The following is a 19,784-nucleotide window of genomic DNA, read 5'->3' as shown; positions in this document are numbered from 1 at the left end:
ATACAGCCAGGAGATTAGTGTGCTGACCGCATGCCCCTCCATGTCAGCATCCAGTGACACCTGTGGGCTGAGGATGACACGGCAATCAGTTGGTGCTGTTGGGCCTTCATGGCCCGTTCGGGTAGAGTTTAATATAGTAGTGAATGGAAGGGGTTTTGTACAAATCAGGAGGTTTTTAATTTCCTTTTTTTAAACTGAAAAACAACTCATATGTATTAAACAGATAAATATACAGAATTGCTGATATAGCTGCCAAATTAGCGAATTCTATAGAGCTTCCTACGGATAGGACAACTTTGCGAAAACAGTCGTGCAAAATTAGTGGGTTTTAGGAAAACAATACAAAATCGGCACTTTCACAACGTATTGCAATGTCTGTAACTTTGCAATATATAAAAATGTTATAAAAATAAGGATGGCATTTTTTTAATGTGGAAAGGGAAATGGAAGTTGTTAGAAAAGGAACACTGAAATCAACAGAAGTATTAATACCAAAATAGTTCATGAAATAAAATGATTTCTCCTGTTCATACTTATATTGAAAATTTCAGTTGGTGGAATTGCAGTATGTTTATAGTGGAGAGGTCTTTGGAATCTTGTCAGTGTATGTAGAAATGCCATGGTCTCAGTTATAATTGTTAGTTATTTGCAGTCCATCATCAACTAATACTTTAAAGCAGGCTACATGCATAATGCTATGAAAGAAAAACACTGTAATATTGTCAGAATGAATTTTTCATTCTGCACCAAAATTCGATTCCATTCTTATTTGCCCAACTGCAATCAACAATACTGATCGAAGAAATATAAAATGACTATCTATTAAAGTAATCCAAATAAGTAATGATCACACTGCTTATAATTAAGGCAGAAAAACTTTATACATACGAAAACTAGAAATGTTACCTGCTCTGTAAGCAGAACAGAAAGATTACGATATTTTCTGTTTGTCTTTGTCCCCAAAGTCATAAATCGTAGAAGAAAAACACCCAAAACCAGGCACCAGATTAGAGCTTCAAGGTTGTACTGTGAATGGAGCTTTGATGAATCCTAAAATTTGAAGAACAAAAAAAGTGACACACAATGCCAAAATCATGTTTATAATTCTGAAACTTGTGTAATTAATTACAAATTTTACTAAATAATAGCATTGGCACCATTTCCTACTAACACACACACACACAACTTAGCTCTAATTGCCATTCAACTTTGACACATATAGCAACAAACAAAGGAAAAAGAAATTTCTTTCTAATTTATTCCAAGAATTGTACACATCATCCAGAGATCAATAAGTTGAAACTAAGGAGATTGGAAGAATGAGGTAAGGGATGGGAGGACATAGAAGAAACATTACAGAAATTAGAAACACAGAATGTAGGAAAAGTCACAGATATAAAAGTACACAAATAAAAAATATAAAACCTGCACCTAAGCCCTAGCCAATCAGTTCTGCTAATAAACCATTGAAATTTCTGGCCTACCTCTGAGTCACAGGTGTTTTCATCCACACTGACCTTAAGAAACTCAACACTCAGGAAGGACAGCAGTAGTAGTGTTATGAGAAAAGCAGCTGATACAATCATATCAACTGATCTCTGTGGCCCTCGTTTCTGCAAAAATGAAAATACAACTGGATGTATATATTTTTGCTTTTGTGTGCAAGAAAAAGCATACACAAAACTGGCATTAATGAAGATGGAATGTCTTACTTCTTTCAAAGTTTTCACCCTAACTGAAGATGGCACTCCCTTTACATTCCTGCTACTTTCTTGGGTGCGGCTTTCCAAGCTAGTCTATCTTACACAAATCTTTTCATATCTGTATACTACTGCAACCTACATCCATTTGAGCTTGCTTACTGTATTGACGTCCCCCCTTCCCTGGCCCTCTATTCCTTCCAGGATTTGAGAGGACTTTTCCTCAACACAGTATGTTTACTATTTGATAGCAATTCAGAATACCAGCAGAGACTACTTAGCAACAGTGATAGGCCGTCACATATACTTGTTTGCCTAGTCAAGCAAAACTGCATTTGCACTTTTGTTTCCTATGAAGGCAGATTTATTGCACTCTGAGGATGGGAGTACAACCTTTCTTGTTTATGGTTCTCAATTTGGATTACTCTCTCAACAGATTTATAAAGCTTTACAATGACCTTTCCCAAATTCTGGACTGTTTATGACGGACTGTTCACTTTGTAATGAATGCCACCTGGAAGTGCTTGTCTGTTACACTAGTCTCCATATCAGTCAAGAAACTTGTAATAACCAATTTCAATACATTTTAATGCCTCCATTCACATATTCAAGTGCCTCTCTTATTAAACCAGCATTCTCTACAACTATCACAGTACCGGTTTGTTGCATGTTGTATTGTCAACACCATTAACTTTCTGTGATTCATCATACAGAGTGTCTTTTCCATATCACTTCACAGTATTCTTTCAGTCTAAAAAATATCTATTTTAACTAGTGAAAAGAATGAACAAACTGTATAAATGATTGAAAAGAGATCATGTTTTGCTTATGTCTGACAATATAACAAACTATAGACAGCTGTAGGTGAAATATTAAGTGTTTCGATGACTCATTTGATCTACACCATGCACTTTAACACATTTATATAACATTACACCTTTAATTGTGCACATACTGTTCTCATGATTTATCTCCTTAATGAATACATGACTGTGTTTGAAAATCAAAACACGGACCAAAAAAATCCTCCATATAAACAGCCTAAGTCTATGTACAACTTGGTGCAACAGCTACACATGTTACTACTGCAGCTCAATTTAAACATTTCGTCTGAAAGGTCTACTAGTAGCAATATGGATCACTCAAACATATTTCACTGTAATCATCATAACTACTATCAAACAACACTGATTCCCTTTCCAATATGGAGATGGTAAAAAGAACAAGTACCATCTCTATATAGTTAAGGTTAACGGGCCATTGGCCTCCTCCTCCTGTGCAGATACACACACATTGCCTGAACTCTTACGGGATTCAGTAAGATTGTCTGCCGTGAGTAATGAGCGTAGTGGGCAGGGGCACTACAAATGTAGTGTGTGGACATTAAGTTGGGAATGTGGGTCTCACGGGGAGTGTGCAAGGGATAAATCCCTGCAGTCTCACAGTCCTCTGTGCCCTCGGTGGCTCAGATGGGTAGTGTGAGCAGCAGATCCCGGGTTCGAGTCCCAGTCAGGGCACATATTTTCAACTGCCTCCGTTCACGTATATCAACCAACACCTGTCGGCTGCTTAGGGTGTTGATTTAATTATGATTTCCTTTCCTGTGGAGACAATGACCTTCCATCTAGCACAGCAATGTAACAGTTGTGATTTTCACCTCATAATTTCAAATAATGAAAACTCATTTCTCGTCATCTGAGAGTCTTTCTTTTACTAATTAAACAGCAGAAGAATGAAATGTAATCTTTTAATTCATCCACTCTCCTCAACATTCACTTGATTGCCTTTACTTTAAAATACATTTCAGCTACAAAATTTGATTACCTATGAATGTGGTATTCTAATACTATTAATCATCCCTAATTTACTTGGTCTAAATCTCTTTCCACTGTTAACTAACATCAAGTATTTGTGGAGGAAGTGAACAGCTTGGGTTCACTTAAGGGAAGCATTGTTCTTATTTCCAAAAATACTCTGAGGTTTGTTCACGAGTGCAAACCACTAATGATTTTCTCTCTGAATCTCAAAACTGAGCAATTCAGAAGTACTAAAGTTTCATAAGCCGAAGATTCCCAAATTTGCTGTGGAAAGATACAGCCAACCTTGGACTTACGAAGTGAAGTTGCTATAAAGAAACACATGAAAACAAAATAGTGAGCTGCATAAAAATGTTTCTTAAAACTTCAACAAATATGCAAGTAACTCATTCCAGGTGTTTCCAGTGAAAGGGAGCACCAGTGCAAAAGACTTTTTCACTGTGTTCTAATACCAAGATGTTGGCAGCGATGAAGTTGATGGGGTGAGTTTTAAACAAGTTGTAGGTGAAATGAACACATACTGCTGACAAATACTTCACTCACAAATTTTCCAAAGACGCTGCATTTTATATGGATACTTGTGATTACATACGATTAATATAATTATTACATGAGCTCATGGCTTTAATTTTCTTGGCTGTTACATCTAATAATGAAATGAAGTTGGTGCAAATGTTTCTTTATGAGAAAAAATGAAATCTGCCAACATATTAAAATAAAATTCCAGACAAGCTGAATTTGATTTGTGAAACCCTTACCTTGAGGTATGAACGCACCGATAACCATGTCTTAATATTGCGCACTTTGTTGAGACGAAAATGTGGCAACTCTGATTTCTTTGCTCTTCGGAATGATGTCAGGTGCGAGAACAATTTAGCGTACAAAAAACGTTGCTTAAATGTACGTTCTGCCACAGCCAATAAAAAGAAAAACAAGACAGAGAGCACAAATCGTTCAAAAACTGCTATCCATATAAGTATCCTCTCGCTGCAAAAAAGAAAACAAGAAAAGCTTATGGTACTACTCTGGAAACAACACTTTCATATGTAAAACAGTTCCTTTACTTTTGTAAAATTGTATAAAAACATTCTTTGTACTTTAAGAGCAAATGCAATCTTACAGTACATGCAACTTCAGCATATTGCAAACTATAAAAATTTATAATGGAAAATCATCTCCAACAACTGTTGACAACTGTACTGATAGGTCATTGAAGGATGGGTTAAGTCTTCAAGGAACCACCAAGTGCTAAAATAATAATATAATTACTACATCAAAACTGAGGATGACTAATTGCTGCTACATATCAGGCTGAATGATTTTCAAAGTTCTCTTGAGAGAAATATGAAAATATAAGACATGCTGGCCACTACTTACCTACAGAAATATTTAGTACACACAAAAGTTCACGGCACTACCTCAGCTTTTGGAGCTATTAATTCCCTCATCAAGGAGGAAAGAGGGATAAGTTGGGAAAGGTTAAATAGAGAGGGTAAACACCTTGGAAAGACAAAGATAAAAGAAGGCATAAAGCATTGTTCCTACTTCAGTATTGTTTTCCCTGGTACAACCACAGTTGGATTCTTTGCAACCTGTCATCCGAGTGACTTTCTCCTATTTCCCAAATACCTCTCCCTTCTTTCCTCATGAAAGAAGTAAAAGTTCCAAATCCTACGAACAATTTTTTTCTGCTTTCAATGTGTCTTATTGTCGTACTGCAATTACGCTGGCTAGCAGTCATGTTACTTTGCGATTTTACCATCGTCTCAAATGATACAAATATTAACTTCCAGATTTTGACAAAGCAGCCATTGGTATGCATGCATATATTTGTATTAATGCACACTATTGATAATGTCCACTGCACCAATTTGTACCACAGGAAGGAGCCCCCTTCACAATGGGAATCCTGAATGAATAACATAAAACCTGACTGTTCATTATCATAATTCGAATAGATGTCGCATACTGTTACAAGGATGAACTTACTAAATATGGTCAATGCCTTTTTTTCTGCATTTCCATGTCTCTAAGTCACAGATGCATTCTGTGTACTTATTCTGTAACTGCAGTAAAACTACCTGAAAACTTGTTCTTTCCTGTCATCACATGGCCTAAGACCGTACACTATTCACAAAACTCCCCAGAAAAAAACAAAGACAATTTGGATTATTATGCAGGAAATGAATAATGATATTAAACTTCCTGATGACAGCAAAGCCCAAAAAGATGAATTTCAAATTATACAATGAGATGTCAAGGTTGGAATACCATCAATAGTAGGAAAAGAACAGAATGCTGTAAAGATGACACATCAAGTTGCAGATAGGCACAACAAAAACACACATTTAGCCTTTCTTACAAACCATCTTCAAAAAGGTCGAAATCTCCCTGTAACTTTTACACAAGAAGAAGATGACGAAATAAATGCACTGCCAAAATTTTAGCTGGTAAGAGGCACTGCAAGTATTTTGCAAAAAATGTTGAAGTTACACTTTTTTTATGCACAGAGAACAGCTTATAACAGCTGTTTGTACAGCCCTGCCCACCTCAGCGAATTACGCATTGCCGCATAGCGGAGTTCACAGCCCCAATTTTAAGTGCCTAAGGCCCGGTTTACAGTGCAGTAACTGGAGGCGAACACATACAAAATGAGCATTTGCAGAAAATTCACTACCATCCGCTTGTATATGGGTAGAATAATTTACACTAGAGGGAACGGAAGAAAACACGAGGTAGCAAACATTGCCTATGAATGCTGTGTTGTTAGTTTTTGGAGCTAATATTCGGCATACTTGTTAGAGGCACAATGTGAAACTTTGCTATTCAGTGAGGATTATTTTGCATGGCGAGCACTCTGATCTTGAGAATATGCAAAATAGCACAGGGGAGTAAGAATTTAAGTGTCTCAATTTGTATGGAAGCGTGACATGAATGGGGATCCTGCTCTTTACACTGAATTGCATCGCCATCTCTCCTAAGCACTGATCCAAAATTTTCCTTGTGTGCCGGCTGCCATTTTACCCTGCCTTCCCATAACCACTTAGGGGAACATTTTAAACTGAGCATTCACTTCTCACAGATGTTGGAAAGGCTACAGTAGACATGTGGTTCGGACGCCACGCTGCAGGTCTCAGTTTTCCAATTAGGTAACTGGAGAAGGTTAGGGACACACAAGTAGCTGCAGTGCTGCCCACTTGAAAGACCTGCAAGAGGTCTACTATACCCGGGCCGCTGAAACATTGCACTTGACGTTTGCGTATGAAGTTGGCAGCGTAACAGAGTAACAAGTGAAGAACGATAGGCGCTAGGCGTTCAGCGTGGGGCGCCAGCCAATCACAGCGCAGTGAGCACTGCTGTTACTCACGTGCTGTGACGTCAAAGTTCCCGCGTTGCCGGCTTTGTTTAGTGCATGTGTATACAACGTGAGTTGCGTGTTGTTTACCGCGTGTTTTCGTTGTACTGTGTGCTATATCGTTGTGACTTTTGTTACGTTGTGAGTTTACGTACTTGGAAAATGCCACCGAAAAGACTTCGTTCACCTAGTGACAATCCTTTGCGTCGAGGGGTGCCACTAAACAGCCAGGCACTGGAGTTGCTACGCAGAACTCGTGAGTTTTACGAGCAGGAGAAAAACTACGTAAGCATTCATGGACAGCCATCAATTCCTGCCGACAAAGTGGTGGAACGTACGTCGAAAACTCTTGGTATTAGTGCAAGAACGGTAGTAAGTAAGGGAGTATTACTACAAAACTTGGAAGATACTGAAGTGAGCCGTAATGATTCCGAGCTGTCTGGATCAAATAATACATTTTTATCAACCCCGGGAAAGAAGAAAAAGCGGCGAAGTCCTGTCACAGATTTAGATTCTTTCCAGACTGATGCAGTTCGTAGGCATGTTTATGGTTACTACAGCAGAAAAGAGTATCCGACTGTAGCTAAGTTATTAATCTCTTTAAAAGAAAGTGAACTCTTCAGGGGTGGTAAAACATCACTAAAAATTGTGCTAAAAAATATGGGTTTCCGTTACAAAACGCTAGACGGACGCAAAGTACTGTTAGAGAGGGCACATATTGTTACCGCTCGTAGCATTTTCTTGCACAAAATTGTGGGCAGAGACATTCATTCCATAATTTGGCTAGACGAAACGTGGGTTAATGCCGGGGAAGCTGTCAGTAAATGTTGGACGGATAACACACCCAGCAGTAGCGGCCATCAGCCGACGGGAAGAGGAGCTAGATTAATTGTGGTCCATGCAGGCTCCTCCAGTGGTTTTGTCCCTGACGCACTTTTAGTTTTTAGATCAAAAAAGACTGGTGATTACCATGAAGATATGGATCACGCACGATTTCTTGAGTGGTTCAGGAACCTTTTAAAACAATTTCCTGTCCCTACAACAATTGTAATGGACAATGCTCCATATCATTCGGTGATACAGAACAAAGCGCCAACTACAAATGATCGGAAAGAAGTTATGGTGCAGTGGTTACAGGATCGAAATATTGCAGCGGATATGGGTATGACAAAGGTTCTGTTATATTCTCTTGTTAAAGAAAATAAGCCTACGACACCTACATACGTAGTAGACGAAATTGCCAAGGAGCAGGGTCATACTGTAATAAGGCTGCCACCATATCACTGCCATTTCAACCCTATTGAGTTAGTATGGAGTGACGTAAAAATGTATGTAAGGAACAACAACAAGTCCTTTACAATAACAGAGGTGGAAAAGCTGTTGCGTGAAGCTCTTGTGACTGTGGATGCAGCCTCGTGGAGAAAAAAAGTAGAGCACGTCGAGAAGCTTATACGAGCAGCACAGACAATAGAAGGCATTATCAGTGGCCATGAACAATTAATGATTTGTCTTGCCGATGACGACGATGAAGACGGTTTTAGCGATGAATCGGACAACAGTGACGATGGCGAGCTGGATGGAATTGCGCCATTATCGCTGTAAATTGGTGAGTGAAAAAATTCTAATATTGGTTATTTATTGCAATCTCGGTTATTATTTATTTTGTAAACTACGTACATTATTGATTTTAAAGTACCAGTCGTCAGATGCTTGTTTTTTGTATTTCTTTGCTCCGTTATCGAAAGGGTGCGCATTGTTATGCTTTTACATGCATTATTATACGGTTGTTTACTTCCTGTCATTGTAGTACAACTAAAAACGAGTTTTTATATACATTGTAATTGCTCAATCGCTTGCATTTACGAGACGGGACGGAAAACTGTATCGTCTGCTGTGTGTATAGAGGCTGCTGTTGCAACATCGCTATTACAGTATAGCCAACCTAACTAGACAAAAAGAGAACTGTCAAGTGCAATGTTTCGCCGGCGGGGGTATAGGTACACCAGACAGAATTCTCTTTTGCTCATGCTTTGCTCCGGTGAAAACTTGGCTTAAAGTATACAAACATTTTTTTGAATAACTTCATATGCACAGTTCAATTCTTGCACTTTCAATTATAATAAAAAAGGTAGCAGAGAAAATAAAATTATGGCAGTGTTTGATGTCACCAACAACTTCCATCAATGAGGACTTGTCTTCCTCTTCTTTTCTTTCAGCGTTTGTCCTGCGTACCTGCACTGTCCATTACATGGGTCCATTGTCTCCATTTCATTCTGTCATGGGCTGCATCTGGTTGGGTGTTCACACATGTAAGGTCTTTATGAACCGTATCAGCCCAACATTGCTGCTCGTCCTTCTGATCTTCTGCAGAGAACTTCAAGAACGTAACCCACCTTGGCAATAGTCATCACCGGCCCGTAAAACGCGCCTAAACCATCGAAGACAACTCTCATGCATCTTGTTTTGGATCAGTGCAACACCAAACTGTTTTCTAATGCTGTCACTGGAAACGTGATCTAACTTAGTGAGGCCCACTGTACACCTTAGCATCTTCGTTTCCATCACACTTAGGTGGCATTCTGTCTCAAATGTAGTCAGCCAGCACTCACAACCATAAAACACGTCTGGTCAGATGACAGGGGGATAGATTTTTGATTTTAAATTATCTTTCATCCTGTGGTCGCAAGTGACTCCGGTTGTTGTTCACCTCTTCGGTGCATCGGCCGTCAACGGTGATTGTGGAACCAAGGTATTTAAACTTACTCACATGAGTCAGATTCTATTTCATGTTTGTCTGATGTCATGTACTCAGTTTTATTCAAATTAAAGTGCAAGCCATGTTGAGCCAACCGGTCACTCAATTTTTGGAGTTTGGCTCTGCAGATCAAGCTTGTTTTCTGTTGCCAGTATCATGTCGTCAGCTTAAAGTAGGGTCCATGGTAATGGCCGGTGCAGATCAGCTGTCACGGTGTCCATTACGAGAATGAACAGAACTGGTGATATTGCAGAACCTTGATGGATGCCAACTGGAATGGGGAAGTCCTTGGATAGTCCTGAGGTTGTATGGACATAACTTCTGGGCTGTGCATAAAGTTACTGCACCTAGTCAATAAGCTGCTCTGGCACATCATGCTGTCAAAGTGTTAGCCAGATGAGACTGTGTGGCACCCAATCAAAGGACGTTTCGAGATACAAGAATGCTGGATGCAGCAGCTTGGCTTTCTCATGATGTTTCTCGACAGAGTCTTGCAGCATGAATCACATCAGTTGTGCTGCAGTTCTTCACAAATCCAGCTTGGTTTCTGGGAATTGTGTGATCTCACAGATCCTTTGGTCCAGAACATGCTCAAAGATTTTCATGGTGTGGCGGAGAAGCTGAATTGGATGGTAGTTGGTGCACTCAGTGGGATTTCTTTTCTTCTTGAAGATAGGCATGGTGGTGCTCTGTTGTCCCTCATTAATTATCTTGTTGAAGAGTTCCGTTTACCATTTGGCTGCCATGATGGGAACACCATAACTCTGCTGGAAGGTCATCTGGGCCAGTGGCTTTCCCAGGTTTCATTTTCCTCAAAGCAGTCTTAACCTCTTTGACTGCAATTTGTATTGCGGGCCATTCAATACCACACGGCCGGTGGGTATTGGTGGATGGAGGAACTCTTCTGTTAAGATCATCTTTAAGTAACTGCATCATCATTCTCTGGCCTTCTTCCAGTCAACTAGCAGATTACTGGTCTCATGATTGACTCTGTAGAACCTATGAACCTCTTCCGAATTGCGATGTCTTGTTTTTGTGAGTCAATGTAAGTCCCGCTCTCCTTCATGTGTGTCAAGTTTTGCATATAGATTAGCATAACATGAGGATTGGTTGCTGCTATAACCTTTTTTGTATCTCTTTGGGCTGTTCTGTATGCATTCCATCGCTGTGCCTTTGACGGTGTCATTCCAAAGCCACGTATTTCTATTGAACCTCCAACATCCTGGTTTTGTCATGTTATCCCAAGAATTGCATGTGCAGCTTCATGGACAGACACTTTCAGTTTCTCTCAGCATTCTTCAACTGTGGTGACTGGTGGCAAAGTAATTCGGGCTGTGATTTTGGCTTCCTTATCCTTGAATTTCCACCATCTGTTTCTCGCAGGTCCTGTGAGATCTATGTGCTTGCTTGTTGGCAACTTGGTTTGTAGCAGATCCATGGACGGTGTTGTGTTGCAACTGTTTCACAGGGGATGACGACTGCATCACGGCATCTCACGAAGATGTAGTCAATCTGCGTGGCATCAGTGTCGCTATAATATGCAATTAGATGTGAGTCATGCTTTTTGAACCATATGTTCGCCATTGCCAGGTTATGAGCTTCTGAGAAATCGAGGATACGCTGCCCACCGTCATTCTTTTCTCCGAATTCATGCCCACGGTGAGCAGTATGTTCTTCCTTTCTGCACCCTACGTGCCCATTCAGATCACCAGCATGAAGATGTAATCTTCTTTTGGGGGCACTTCAGCATCAAGCATCCTCCAAAAGGCATCCTTGGTGGAAGCTGCTTGGCCAGTTTGTGGAGCTTAGGCACTGAAAAAGTGGATTTTTCTGCCATCTGTGATGTACACAATCTTCATCAGGTGATCACCATATCTTTGCACTTCACTTCAGTCGTATTGCCGTCAAACTTGGATGATACTATGATGCCAATCCCACTAGCTGCTCTATGTGTGCCCTTATACATCAGCTTGTAACCGCATCCAATATTGTACGATTTGCTTCCACTCCATCATCTTTCTTGAACTGCACATATGTCTATGCGTATTTCTCACGCCGACTGGGCCATGCCAATGTGCGTCACCTACGGGAGATGCCCCAGCCTTTGTTCAAAATTGTGTGAAATCTTATGGGACTAAACTGCTAAGGTCATCAGTTCCTAAGCTTACACACCACTTAACCTAAATTATCCTGAGGAATAACACACACAACGAAGCCCGAGGGAGGACTCGAACCTCTGCCGGGACCAGCCACACAGTCCATAACTGCGACAGCTTAGACCGCTCGGCTGATGCCGTGTGGCCTAGCCTTTGTACCAGATTTCATTTCAACAAATTATAGTCATCAATGAGCATTTGTAACTTGTTGAAATGAAACTGTCTTGTAGTACTACATTTTATAACAATTCCTGTAGGCCATTCCTCATAACAATGTTTGAATGATGTACATCTGACTATCAGTGAAACACTTGTTTATTACCTGTAGACATCACAAAAATGAGAAGTGTCTATCGAATGACAAAAATAAACATTTTTCTTGCACCAGGCGCAGTGGACAAAGGAAAAATTGATGCAATCAGGCACTTTGTAGTAACCACTAGTTTTATTTAGACAGGTCTGGGATGGAGTCAGAAATGGTCCTGGCCATTGTTCTGCATACCAGGCATACTTGATCAACTTCGTAAAGTGTAGCGAAGGAAACTGGTAATACACAAATGACTGCAGCTTAAGAATACTGTTTCGCTGATAAACCTGAATGAGAGAGAGGTATCGGAAATTAGGTTGCCTGATGATTTCCTGAACAATGCTTTCCACTGTCGAATAAATTCGTTATTGACAGGTTGAATTGCACTGGTAGTTCCAATCAGACTCCACATTACATCTACGTCTTTACTGAATTTGATAGTCGATTACAAGACTTTTGCAATTAAACAGTCCCTTTTTTATTTTTGGTCATAATTTGCCTTGCTGTTCTTGAAGACAGATATACAGCTGCATGAACAGCAAAACCAATCATACTTATCACTGGCATTATCATATATGAATGTGTCATTGCATTCATTGATTTGGCAACTGACACTGTCGTTTTTTCACCCCAAAATGATAAAGTGCAGTGTGCATGCAGTTCTTTTACGAAACCTGACTGATCAGCATTATAAACAGAAGTTACAGCGATAATAGCAAGTTTTGCCTTTATGTCAGCTATGAATTTCTGTATAGCACAGTCTATCACTGGCAGTTGCTCTACATTTTTACGTGACATAAACTTGGTAATTTTATGACTTCCTACTCTGTATTTCTTGAACCTGTGTAGCCAGGTCGACGAAGCCTGGAAATTGCTATGTTCATGTCAGACGCCATTTAGAGGGCTCAGCCTTGTAGATCTCTCTTGGTAACAGTGCACAGCCTCTCACAAGCAGGTCTACATCTTCCGAACAGTTTTTCATTCAGATGGTTTCAGGTTTCTGTTTGGTGTTTATTTCTTCATGTAATTCACTCTTCTTCTTTGTCCCTGAAAGCTGTTACAGTATGTGTTCTTTTTAGGCTTTGAAGGTTTTCTTCTTCAGAACTGTTACTCGCACAACTGACATCACCCGAACCACAATTCATGGAATCGTCACATTATTTCCTATTTCTTCTAACGTATCCACGATTTCTCAAACGAAACGTCCATATCATACGAATGAATGTCAAGGAAATCAACCAACAAATGACACATATGTACGTCCTAATGAGAAGTAGGTGATGTTGGCTGGATACCACATTCTTCATATTTCACCATTGCTAAATTGAGAACATTAACTGGATTCCACATTACTGTGAAACTGGATTTAAAAAAAGGTACTATTAGCAAGCATGTCTTACGAAAGCACAATAAATATTAATTCAGCTTTTTTTTTAAATTCAGCATACTTATCAATACTGCAAAAAGCAACTGATAATTTGTAATAGATGCTACTTGAGTGGCTAATTCGAGAGAATAGTAACTGTGTACTGTAGCTTCAAAAAACTATCAATGAATGGTAACCTGAAATGGCCCTTACAAATTACGGGTTGTGTCATGTTTCCTGTCTACAAATGTACAGCCAACCTCAGCTGTGTACATTCCTAATTGCATGCAGTGCCAGTAGGTGTGTACATTTCTACTACTGCCTGGAGAATTACGAATTTGGCAATCTTCAGCTATTTTCTTTTTAATCCTTACAATGCTTCTTATCAGCTAAAATTTTGGCAGTGCATTTCTTTCGTTTTCTTCCTATGTAAAAAAAATGTCAGGGTAGGTTTCGACGAGTCTTATTGGACCATTCCCTTGTCAGTGGAAATCTGGAGTGAGGCAGGGAGATAGCAGGGTACAGGTGGAGGGAGTTAGGAGTGCTGACAGAGCATACAGAAACTAATGGAGGCATGAGAAGACTGCCAAGATGCCACATTGGGAGGCTGTGAGGTGTGGGGGGAGGGAGGGGGGGAGGAGGCGGGTGTGGGGGGAGGGGGGGAGGAGGGGGGAGCAGAAAAAGAGAGAAGCATGGAAGCAGAAAGGCAGATGGATGGGTTGGCAGATGGCAGCAAACAAATATAGTGAGGGGGTGATAGGACAGTAGGTTACTGCAGGTTGAGGCCAGAATTATTTCAGAAGTGGAAAATGTATTTTAAGGATAATGCCCATCTGTTCATAAAAGCTGATGATAGGAGGATCCAGATGGTCTGGGTTGTACAACAGCCACTCAAATCAAGCATGTCATGTACAGCTGCATGTTGTGCCACAGGGTGGTCAACCATGTTGTTGGCCACAACTTGTCAGTGGCCATTCATCCTGGTGGACAGGTGATTGGTCGTCATGAGCTGGTATATGACACGGCTGTTTTCACAGGCGGCCTAGTCTCTGATGGGGTATGATAAACTTTTAACAGGACTGGAACATGAAGTGCTGGGTGGGAAAGCATCACACCTGGCTGGTTGGGATTGGGACTGGCAATGGGAATGTAATAGGATGTTGTGGAGGTTGGGTTGGTGATGGCATATCACTTTAGGAAGGGGGGGGGGGGGAGAATCTTGCATAGGCATATCACTTTAGTAGGGGGGGTGGGGGTGGGAAGGATCTTCCATAGGCATCTCACTTTAGGAGGGGGGGTTGCGTAAGGGGTTCATAGGCCCTTACTATAACTTTGCACTCGGCAGAGGTCGATAGGACAAACAATTGATTGTGACGTGTTGCGAGAGCGAGTGTGGAGTTGCGTCAGCGTGGTTGGCGGGTGTAGTGTGTGTATGAAGGCCATTGTTGAAATAGGGTCTTTAACAAAGAAGGGTGTCGCCATCGCTGTGGTTAGACCCCTATGTAATAGATTAATACTGGGAAAGTGAAGAAGTATCATTACGAAAGTGATCAGTGACATTACTAGTGCCGATATTTGGTTTTGCGTCTACAGCGCCGGCCTAACCTTGGATTGCAGTGTTGGATTAGCGTGTGACGATAATGGAAAATGAAGAAAGCCTGTGCTGAGATTAGCCGTAATTAGATATGTATGATGAAGGCAGTGGCTATCTCCTTTTTGTTGTTTTGAGAAGAATATAAGTTCATAATTAGTAAACTGGGTTGGTGTTCCTTATTACCAGACATTCAGTATTATAATATTGAACAGGGCGAACTGGAAAGTAACAACTTCCGTAGCAGTCAATTCCGATTACCACTCCCATTAGGTTCACAGTCATGTTAATTATAAACATTGGGCTGCTATTCGATCAGATCAAGTCGGGATAATAAATCGGAGGTGTTGGTAAGGATCTTGCATAGGATACCCCATTTCATGGCATGCTGATAAGTAATCAAAACCCACAGGATGCCTTCATGTATCTGTGCATATTTTCACATGTCTGTACACACTTTTACACTATCACCTTCTCAGATTCTGCCACTCCCTGGCCCTCAAAAACCTGGTACTGCAAAAACACATCTCTATAGCACAGGCATCCCAGAACCCCATCTGCTAGATAATGCTTCTTTTATGATACCTACTGAAATGGAATCCCCTGACCTTCAGCACCTAGAGGAGCATTCCAGATGACACCTCCATAAATTACCCAACCTGCTTAAAACCTATTGCCCTTCAGGGCACCACTATCCAACCCTTATCCTGCCCACAGTTTTCCTCCTTGTCAATCCCAACAGCACGCAGATCCAGTTTAGCTGACCTTTTCAACTTCACACATGGCCCAAAACCTTCCTACCAAGACTCCACTAATTCAGAGCCACAAAATTCCTGAAACACTGTTAGTAACCTTTCCACCAAACCCCTCAACCCAACAAAAGTTTCAGTTCTATCCAAAGGCTTCACTTTTAGGCCACACCCAAATTTAGCAAGTTGGACTTGTCAGTCACCTAAACCCATCTCCTGATCCCTGCAATGGAAACACCTCTTTGCCACCAATCCTTCCAACCAAAGCCACCCTAATCCCAATGCTGACCCCTGCCTCTCATAGTTTATACCACTATCACCTCCTCCCATCCCACCTAATCACCCTCTGGTCACTTTCCTGGAAATACCGACCTCTAACTTTGCCTGACCATGCTTCCCTAGGTCCTTCCTTAAGAACATCAAGCTTACACCAGAAGAAAGAATAGCCATACACGACCTCAAAACAAATCCTAAACTAATCACTCTACCTGATCACAATGGTTCCATCACTATCATTATGAACTGCACCGACTACCTGGCGGAAGGCTTCTGCAATTATCTGACTATCTCACCCACAAACTCTGTGAGAGTGATCCCATTTCAGAAGTCTAAAATAACCCCTGATCTCTGTTTTAACCCTTAGGCCCTTCACAGAACCTCTCCCCTGAATCCCATTCTCTCCTCACCCCTGTGACAACATTCGCCTTCACATGCTCCCAAAAATCCACAAACCCAACAATCCTGGATACCCCACTGTAGCGGGTTATTGTGCCCCCACTGAAAGAATTTTGGCTGTCATTGACCAACATCTCTAATAAACTGTCCGAAGTCCAAACCCCACATAAAAGATACCAACCACTTGCTTCACTGACTCTCAACCATCCCCATCCCATTACCTCTTGAATCCCTACTTGTCACTGATGAGGCCACTTCCTTATACACCAACATCCCTCATCCCATAGCCTTGCTGCTCTTAACACTATGTTTCACAATGTTCTTCAGACTCCAAACCCACTCCCTCATATACCTTTTCAAAACACACAACTACTTATTGTTTGAAGGAAAGTTATACAAACAAATCTGCAGAGCAGCCATGGGCACCCTCATACGCCAACCTGTTTATGGGCCATCTAGAGGAAACCTTCGTAACCTCCCAAAACCCCAACCTCTGGTCTGGTTTAGGTTTACTGATAATATTTTCATGATATTGACTCAGGTCCAAGACACCCTTCGCATTCCTTCACAAACTCCACACCTTCTCTCCTATCCGCTTTGCCTGGTTCTCCTCGACCCAGCATTTGCTCTGTTTGGGCATTAACCACCTCCTCTCGGATGGCTCCATCCACTCCTCTGTCCACATTAAACCAACCAACTGACAACAGATGCCATCCCTTCCACATCAAAAAAATCCCTCCCACACAGCCTGGCTACCCAGGGTCAGTGTATCTGCAGTGACAAAAACTCCCTTGCTCTATATGCTGAAGGTATCAACAAGGCCTTCACAGAGAGGCACTATCTCCCAGCCTAGTCCATAAACAGATGTTCCATGCCATATCCCCCAATCCTCTCACCAATCCCAAAATTAGACCACAAAGGAGCACACTCTTCACCACCCATTACCACCACAGACTGGAAAAACTAAACCACATCCTTTGTCAGGGCTTTGATTATCTATGATCATACCCTGAAATGAAGGACATCCTACCCAAGATACTTCCCACCTCACCGAATATGGTATGCCATTACCCACCTTACCTCCCCAACATCCTACTCCACCCCACACCACACCCTCTCCCAACCCCTTCCTACAGGGATCACATCCCTGGGGAACACCCAAGTGCAAGATCTACCCAATTCACCCATCCAGCACTTCCTATTCCAGCACTGTCACAAGCTTACCCTGACTCATCTGAGCACATACCACCTGTGAAAGCAGCCACATTATGTACCAGCTCTGCTGCAGTCATTGCACAGCTTTTTATACTGGCCCAGAGGTCAACCAGCTGTCTCGCAGGATGAACAGCCACTGGCAAACTGTAGCCAAGAGCATGTGGACCACCCTGTGACACAAATATGCAGCTGAACATGGCACAACATGCAGCTAAAAATAACATTTAAATGCGAACATTTTAGATTAGGCTTTACTGTGACTGTCATTGACATTGAATGAAACAACAAGTTTACTGTTGCCAGTCACCGTATAAAACCACTGTTCCAGACACTTGTTGTCTTATATAGGTGTTGCCGACTACACCGCCATATTCTGCCTGCTTACGTATCTCTGTATTTGAATATGCAAGCCTATACCAGTTTCTTTGGTGCTTCAGTATATTTTAAAACTCCAGTGTCAACATGTCCCTGTGAATTCAAAAAACCTCCATGGGGAAGTGCCAGAATGCTGTTTTGACCTAAATCAAGCCTGTTTCCTTAGATGGAGTCTAATTGCAACAACATGAACCACAACCTCTTCTACAAACATTAACACAATAAAACAAACTTTGGAGTGGGCAAACACTATTGTGATGATCGCTGATGACGGGAATATATTCGTAAAGGACCCAAACACAGCACGAGAATAATGGAACAGGCTTACAATTGGTTAACATCTAAAACCTTACCACTTAATCTTACAAAGAGACTTATTCATGGAAAATGCACTTTAGGAAATTAAAACAATTATAAAGAAATTGAATGGCTGGCCAGTGCTCACCTTCAGGTGGTGATATTCCGAACACTGCTATATGGAAGAGGTGGTCAAAAATTGTGCACTGGTAAGCACTAGGCCACCTTCAGTCCCAAGATGATAGGATGATTGTGTGGGACTTAAAAATGAATTAAGAGGAAGAGAAATCAGTAGTCCAAGGAGTGCTAAGAAGTCGAGAATGAATCAGAGACAAACTAGAGATTGAGGGAGGTGGAATGGGGGAGACAAGGATACAAAAGAAAATATGAATAAAGAAAGCAACTGAGTAAATAAATAATAAAAAGAGTGTACTCCGAATTGTAAGTTAGTAGAGTTGAGGAGGCTGCAGAATGCAAAGATATGCTGGAAAGCGAGTTCTCATTTCTGGAGTTCAAGGAAACTAATGTTGGACGGGAGGATATGACAAGCCCATGCAGTGTAGAAGTCATTCAGATCCCTTGAGTCATGATGTACAGTACGCTCAGCAATTCTGAAGCAGTAGTTCCCAAAGCAAACAATGCTACTATCCTCATTCAAGAGTTCAGCCATTTTCATAGGGCTTATTTCTATACACAACACCATGCAATGGATGTGTTTTAGTTGGTAAACAATGTATATGGTTTTGCACATCAATCTGCCTTTGATGTGCCAGTGGTGGCATTGAAGAAATTGTAGCAGGTGGGTGTGCCGAATTGTTTTATAGCAGGAACAATTGCAGCGTTAGGGATAGTAACCTAGACATGTGACGGAGTTTTGAAAGGATGTTTTAAAGGTAAGTGTGTGTGTGTGTGTGTGTGTGTGTGTGTGTGTGTGTGTGTGTGTGTGTGTGTGTGTGTGCACGCTGTACTTCCGAGTGTGTTTGAAGTGGAAGCTGTATTAGTCAGAAGGTGAGATGAGCATATTGACCAGAAGATTTGTTTAAGGACAAGATCTGTCAGGTAGTTTTGGGAGAGGAAAGCCAGGTATAGGTGGCTGATGCACCTACTGAGTGATGAAGCATACACACCTGCCACAAATGTATAGGCTGTAGGAAATGGAGAGTTTGATTTCGAAAATTTAGCAGCTGTTAAAGAATAGGTACTGCTGGTTATTGGTTGTTTTACATGAATCACAGTTTGTATGTGGGTTTCAGTGATGTGCAAGTCAATGTCAAGGCAGGTGATTTTGGATAGGTCCACATGAATTTAAATGGGAAAGGAGGTAAGCTGTTACAGGAGATGGAAGAATTCTTCTTCACCTTGATTCCAGACCACAAAAATGCCATTGATAAATATGTAAAAGTCAGTGACCCAGCATCTGGATCAA

At 41.2% G+C, this 19,784-nt stretch overlaps 1 protein-coding gene across 21 annotated transcripts in view; it reads right to left on the bottom strand.

Moving 5' to 3' along the window:
* The window catches only part of LOC126336830 (protein phtf), a 191,086-nt gene that overhangs the window by 25,077 nt on the left and 146,225 nt on the right, over positions 1-19,784 (bottom strand). For 13 of the 21 annotated variants that reach the window (XR_007565007.1, XR_007565010.1, XR_007565014.1 and 10 more), the window contains 3 exons: positions 4,276-4,504; positions 1,485-1,613; positions 907-1,050 (listed from right to left, as the gene is read on the bottom strand). Coding sequence is in view for 9 of the 21 variants with exons in the window: in XM_050000896.1 (XP_049856853.1) it covers positions 907-1,050; positions 1,485-1,613; positions 4,276-4,504 (502 nt within the window). In the remaining 12 variants the exon portion in view is untranslated. The remainder of the gene's footprint in view (positions 1-906; positions 1,051-1,484; positions 1,614-4,275; positions 4,505-19,784) is intronic. The other 8 variants (XR_007565011.1, XR_007565005.1, XR_007565013.1 and 5 more) reach the window with 1 other exon arrangement.

Source organism: Schistocerca gregaria, chromosome 2 (assembly GCF_023897955.1).
Source record: "Schistocerca gregaria isolate iqSchGreg1 chromosome 2, iqSchGreg1.2, whole genome shotgun sequence".
NCBI lineage: Eukaryota > Metazoa > Arthropoda > Insecta > Orthoptera > Acrididae > Schistocerca > Schistocerca gregaria.
Note: the sequence above shows the minus strand (reverse complement) of the source record. Positions and strands in the feature narration are given on the sequence as shown.